Source organism: Limulus polyphemus, unplaced genomic scaffold (genome assembly GCF_000517525.1).
Source record: "Limulus polyphemus unplaced genomic scaffold, Limulus_polyphemus-2.1.2 Scaffold1258, whole genome shotgun sequence".
NCBI classification, from domain to species: Eukaryota; Metazoa; Arthropoda; class Merostomata; order Xiphosura; family Limulidae; genus Limulus; species Limulus polyphemus.
Window position 1 is genome coordinate 29654 of NW_013666868.1, and position 7247 is coordinate 36900.

General features: G+C 31.5%; 1 protein-coding gene across 1 annotated transcript in view; it reads left to right on the forward strand.

Annotated features, from left to right (window-relative positions):
- The window catches only part of LOC106462821 (protein phosphatase 1L-like), a 21868-nt gene that overhangs the window by 11718 nt on the left and 2903 nt on the right, over nucleotides 1–7247 (forward strand). The window contains exons 2-3 of the mRNA XM_013922781.2: nucleotides 2081–2381; nucleotides 6781–6911. Of these exons, the coding sequence (XP_013778235.1) occupies nucleotides 2081–2381; nucleotides 6781–6911 (432 nt within the window). The remainder of the gene's footprint in view (nucleotides 1–2080; nucleotides 2382–6780; nucleotides 6912–7247) is intronic.

Genomic DNA, 7247 nt, shown 5'->3' on the forward strand with positions numbered 1-7247 from the left:
GCTGAATGATTTTGTGTGTGTGTGTGTGCTGGTAGGTTAGAAATATTAACTTATGGAATGACTTGCTGAATGATATTGTGTGTGTGTGTGCTGGTTGGTTAGAAATATTAAATTATGGAATGACTTGCTGAATGATGTTGTGTGTGTGCTGGTAGGTTAGAAATATTAACTTATGGAATGACTTGCTGAATGATGTTGTGTGTGTGCTGGTAGTGTGAATTGTTTTACATTTTTTTTGGTAATTTCATGAATGTGAAGGGTTACATTGAAAATAGACTGGTTTCCATGTTGAAAGGGCTATCAAAAGAAAATCTAGGCTCCCAAGTGCAAGGTACATATATACCCTTTTCAGTACATTAATGTTGTATGAAATTGGGAAATCTGTCTTATATACATAGAAATATAAAATTTTCATACATAAAATATTAATATAGTTATTATGTTATGGCAAGTTACTTTCTAATTGTTCTTGTTGCAAATTATTCAATAACTTTCTCAAAATTCAATCTTCTTGCAACATCCTTTTTGAAGGACAGTTAAGCTAACTATTGGGATACTCCTGAAATGTAAACAATCTCAGATATGTTTTAATTAATTTTAACTTTGAAGGAACTCCTTTCCATCACTGGAGCTATAAGTAACACCCTGATAGCAGTGCAGACATTTGGATATACTGCTGCTTAAACGTTTTTTAAAAATTAAAGCACATTGTTCCAAGAGTGTTCAGATGTTTCTGGAGCATTTTAGCCAGACTTTTAAGTTCAACCATTAAATAATTTCTATCAACTTAGCTCCATTTGGGTTGAACAGTGATACAGCTAAATCCATCTATCTTTTTAACGTTCATTGTGTTCTACATTTCATATTGCTTTAATGTCCCGCAGGAATCTAAAAATTGGCATTATAATTATGGAGCAACTAAAAAAATCTAGATTCCAATTTTATTAACAACATAAAAAATTCTGTTTTTAATAGTTACTGTGCAGCAATGATTGGCCCATCCTCAGATTTATAACTAGCAAGATGCTCATCTGCTTATTGTCCAGCTTCAGAATAGGCTTTACTTGAAACATCAGTTTTGTTTTTATGCTGTTAATTTGCACTTCATATGATATCTTACTGCATAACTATCACAAGTGTCCTATTAAATATGCCAGTTAAATGCTGAAGTTTTCAGTTTTGATTAAAGTTTGAGCTGTACTATCTTCTATAGGTTTCAGCGAGAGCTCTGACTCCTTTCAATTTGTAAGGCATGTAACATGTATATTGCATTCTCATAAGATTTTAGAGTTTTTCAGTATATTCTCACTAACAAAAACCTTTATGTATATGTTTAGTAATTATTGAATAATTTTAATTATTAATCAATTCTATATTGTTTTATTCTTCCTCACTAAGCCATAATATGGCATGCAATAACTGTTACAGGTATGTAATTATGTAGGCTATCAGATGCTTAAGCAAAATATGTTTAATGAAGAAAATAATTATCAAGTATCTTGTACATGAAATGTGCAAGTTTATTAATCACTTATTTAAATGTTCTGTGACAGCAGCATAAAAGTAAATAGGTATTGTTTTTGTTGTTTGAATTAATATGTTAAACAATGATGACAAAAAGATTTTGCATTAAATATATTTTCTGTTTTAACTGAAATAAGATAACTTAAAATCTTTGATGTGGTCTAAATGCCCATGAGGTCATTAAGAACTTGTTGAGTATAACCTTGATGGAACAAGTTGGATTTTTCGTTTATTTTTAGGTTCTTATCTTTTACTTTTCCACAACATGAATGTTCCTCTTATATCATAAGTAAATGTTATTAAGTCATTTTCAAATTTCCATACCCCACTTTTACACTTATCAATTTTAAAACTCATCTTCCACACAGAACCATTGTAGTAGAATCTACTAATTTAGTACTTAAAACTTTGTCATTATAACTTATTTCTTTGTTGTTGCTTTCTGAATTTGCTTCAGTCAGGCTCAGTTTACATGTTTGATAATTTGGAACATTTATCATTTCAGTCATTATTAATATGTGTATACTGTTATAAATAAAAATGTTTACTTGTTCAGCCTGCTGCAGAATTTGTAAAAGAAAATCTCTTCAAGAACCTACTACCTAAACTTCAGAATGTCCTGCAACAGCCAGGCATTTCCAAAATCAGCCAATTTCTGACAGATAGAATAGAGAAAACTACTGAAAAGGATGATGATGAGGATGAAGAAGAGGAGAAAGACAGTAACAGACAACATTCTTCATTTGCAGTTTCAACTATTTCTGTAACAAGTGTATTCTCCCGTCTAATAACTGAAGAAATACTTTCAGTTGATAAACAACTTCTTACTCGTGCCAAAGCAGCAAGAAGTGTGGCAGGTAAAAGCATATTCCTATTGGTAGTGGACTTTGAGTGGGCTCAGGTCTTCCTAACTTCTATGAATGTAGAGATTCTTATGAATTGGGTAAAAAGATGGTAGAAAATAGACTTAGAGGCAGAAAGTATAGGGTATTGATATATGTAAGTAAGCATGTTTTTCCAGGTGGGAAAAGATGAAGTATGAGTACCTTCAGGGTTCTAGTTTCATATATTTTTTTTATGTTCAAAGTTATGGTGATAGCAACATGCTGAAACACCCATTCTTTTTAAAATATTTCTTTAATTCAGGAAAACCTGGTTAGTCTTAGTCAATAAGCAAGAATGTGAACAAATCAAAGTCAAATTTGAGAAATTTAAAAGTTGTGCACCTGATCTATGGAAATGTGGTAGTTCTATTTTATATAAATAATAATGAGAATAATAATAATAATTGCTGTGGAGAAAGGATTTAGCTGCCATTATTGAAAAATATCCAAATTTTCGGCTGTGTTTGGTTAAAAAAGGTAATACTTTAAGCTGTGGTCACTTGACTTTTTTTTTAAAGAACTAAAAAGGTACTGTATGAATAAGAATATAATTTCCTCAGTTTTTTTAATTATGTAAGCAGTTTTTTAAGAGTGACAACCAACTGGTCATACCAAAAAGGTTGAATAAAGCTTTTAAAATTAATTACTGCCTTTAGTTATAGGAGAAATTGAGACAGCATTGCCTTAGAAATAGCTGGAGCAATTTTCACAACCCAGAGGTAACTTGAGACACACTTTTCTTTTATCAAAAAATGACAAACATGCACTGTATAACTAATTCTCCTTGAAAATCTATAAAAGTGTGTAATGTATAAGCTGTTGGCATTTCTATACAGAGACGTAGAAGACAAAAATTACCTGGGGGGCTACAAGAGCCAAAGATGTGGTTGCCACTTAGGTAAAAACCCCTGAAGCTCCTGCACTTTAAACAATTTTAAAGCTTATCTGATGCATATCTATGGTATACTATATCTATGGTTATATAAACACATCACAAGTTTCTGCTTTCTTATATTAATAATATATATTTTTCTGAATTTATCCATAATTTCTAAGTATGTGCTATTTTCACATAACATGTGGTCAAGAAAGCCATTAATTTGATTTCATTCTAGCTGACTTTGCACCTTTGTAATTCTCTGGCAATAACACCTGTTCTGTCTATGGAGGATATGGTTGTAATGCTGTATGTTATGTAAGAATTTTGACAGTAATGTTCTTCAGTGGTAGTTCAGGTGTCATCTTGAAGTTATAGCCTATGTTGTTTCATTAGGATTGACCAACAGTGACATATGCATCCTGAAAATATATTATTATAGAATCTGGTATATAATACTATGATCTCATGTTTAGCTTTCTATAGCTTAAGCCTTCAGTTTGATAAGTGAACTTAAGCAATTTCTTGGTAAGTAGTAGTGTTCTCCCAAATTTTAACTTGTAAAGTTAATTAATTCTTATTAAACATATTCATAAGTTATTGAGAGAGAATTTATATAGTTAACTATAAAGGCACTGCCCTTCATCCTATACACATTGTTGTGATCATATTTGGGAGCTTGATTAAAGATTGTTTCATTCTCAAACTCTGTCAAGGATGAAGAACCTCAGAATTAATTTGTAATAAATATATTGTTGGATCTCCTATTATTATTGCTCTGAGGTTAACTCACTTTTACTTGAATATACTTCATCTTTAGTAATATTTTAAAGAAGTAGAAGTTGTAGCCAATAGCCCTTAAATTATTAACAAGTGTTAAATATTATCTGCCTCCAGCAAAGGTAGATCAAAGGAGGGGAGCAGGTGAGAGGCACTTCTGGCCTCCAGTTCCTATACCTGTGTTATATACTGAAATTGTATACTAGAAAGTTGACTTTTACCTCTAACCAAATAATCCCTAACAAGCTTTCATAACATTACTAACCAGTGGTTATAAAATGGTGGTGGGCAACCTCCCATATTGTTTCATATTACCCCACTGTCAACATAATTTTCATACAACAGGTTACCTAATAATCTTAAGAATTAATGCTAAAAGCTGTCACTAGGTATTTAGAAGCATTGCAGGGAAAGTGGAATGTTGCATAGTGACACAATCCCTACCTCTTATTCTGTTAGATGAAGTGTTTCAGTTTATCTTTTTTGTAGTTACTTGTTAGCATAGTTAAAATGGTCATTATTCATAGAATATGCAATCTGAATTGATATCACTATATACTGAAACTGTCCACTACAAAAGTTGACTTTTACATGTAACAAAGCAGTCCATAGTAAATTTTCATAACCTTGTTGAGATGTGGTCAACAGCTGGAGGTTGCCATGTTGTCTCATGTTACCCAACTGTCTAATGTAACCTCAAACTGCAGTAAGCATTTTATGATCTTTTTATAGAAACTGAATTTAAGAGTGAGAAAGTTATTGTAGCTATATATATATGAAACTATGGTGAAGACTTAAGAGTACTATATTCATTTTTGTTGTCTTTATTATAGGAATGATATGGTTGTGCTAGAAAGACAACACAATTAAAGAACTATGTGAATGATTTCTAGTTAAGAAATTTAGCAATAAAGTGAAGCTTAAAGTATTTGACTTGTTTTCTCTAGCTTAATTCAGATATTTAGAACTGTTAGGGATTTAGGTGGAAACTACATATGGGAAATTACTTTGAGTGGTGTTATGACAAAAAAAAAGGAAATGGGCACAAGAATATTGAGGATAGTAAGTATTAGTTTGAAACCCACATTAGATTCAAGTTTTTTATTATCATAATTAATAGTTTCTGTTTTAAGGTTGTAAATTTTTGACAAGTTTACTTGGTGGCATTTATTTAATGTTTGTTTAAACTTTTACTGGATAAGGGCTACATTTAGTTTAGAGGTGGAGAAACTATGATCCATGGATTATTTGTGGCTAGCTGGAAAACTTTATCAGTTCAGCTTACAACACATTTTGAAATTTCTATTTAATCCAGCCCATGGGTATTCCTAAGAGTAGAGATAATCGTGCTAATTTTTTCATAATTGTTCACCCAAAATATATATATATATATGAATTAAGTTTTTATTTTCTGGTTGTCACTACAAAAATGTGTGTCACATTTAGTGCTAGAATTATAACCTTGTCCATTTTTTTTTTTTTATGTCCTTTTGTATACATTTTTCAAGTTCTCGGTATGTAGTAGTTTATGATTTTATTTATATATATACAGTAGTAAAAATAAATATGGGCACATTTATGAAACATAATGTATCACAGGAGAAAGGTTCTTTTAATATAAGAATAGGAGTTCAGTTAGTTCTACAGACTTACAATAGGCTGAACCATAATGACAAAATACAAATATGTAACTGCATGCATTAGTATTTGATGAGTAAGCCCTTTGTTCTCTTTAGATCAGGATACCTGGCCAACATATTATCATAAATGAAAGTGTATGAAATGTTCTTTCAAATATCCTGTAGCATGTCACACAATTTCACAGGTTGCTTAGTTGCCTCTTGACTCCCTCTTTATTCATGCACATCCAAAATACCTCAATGGATATTCAGATATAAAATTTGAGCCAAGGCCTAGGCAAGAGTTCTAATGTTTGTTTTCTCTCTTGGGAGGTTTTCATCATGTTTGTCATATGCTTAGAATCATTATCCTCCTGAAACACAAATCTCTGACCCCTCGTGCATGTTCTTAATAGAATGACATCATGTATTAGAACCTCTGTATTTCTCTGCGATAAGTGTATTAATATTTGCTAATTGTTCAACATCTGGAGTCATTGGTAAGCATCACCCTCTGTCAGGCCTGCTTGCTTATCCCAGTGTTTTATTTCCAGTATCCATTCTCTAGCCTTTTCTTTTGGTTGCTTCACCACAGCAAAGGTTTCCGTGAAGCTTTATGTTCATTATGGCTACACTGAACCGAGCTGTTTCTTCCACTCCTCAGGGTAACTAAACACCATAATTTTTGGCTTGGTAGATAGAAAATGTTTGATGGTATGTGTGGGCTATTTTGTTTTAGGATTTTTGCCCATAAAAGGCTTTTTTAATACCATTTCCACTCTTTTATAGACTTCTGGTTTTGAATTTAAGGACACAAGTACTTCATCAGTTAAATGAATCAATTATTACCTTCCACAAAGCAGGATATGCAATAACCATCTAATGAGTTCAATAGAGATTTAATAACAAAAGAAAGAAAGAAGGAAGGGGAACATTATATAACACTGTCCTGTATACATTTTAGGTTTCCTTAATGGACACCCTCAGCTAGTAATAATAATGAAAGAAGAAAGTTGATTTTTGTTTTCTTTAATGGGTTTCTATTGAATTTTTCAACATATTGATGTCTTAAAGTTATAATATTTTTATATTTCAGGAACAACTGCTTTAGTGACTTTGGTTTATGACAACCATCTTATTGTTGCAAATGTGGGCGATTCTAGAGGAGTGATTTCTGACAACAAAGGAAATGCTATTCCTCTTTCTTTTGATCACAAGCCTCAACAGGTGAAATATAAGATAATGATTCATCAAGAATGTATACCCAGTTTTTGTGGCTGTAGGAAATAACTATCTTATTGCTGTACATAGATATGATTTTTTAAGAATAATTTCTCATAATGAAAGAACTGAAATACTGCTTTATTATAAACAAACAAGAGATGGAACATAAAAATAAAATGAACCTTAAATGTTTGTTAGACAGTTAATAAGTAGTGCATAATTTATTCAATTTGTCTGCTACTGTCAGTCAATCAGTTAGTTTTGGATTCATTAATCAAAACTAGACTAACTCACTTTTTATAAGATGGCTCAACTGTTTTCTAAGCTTTATATAAAGCT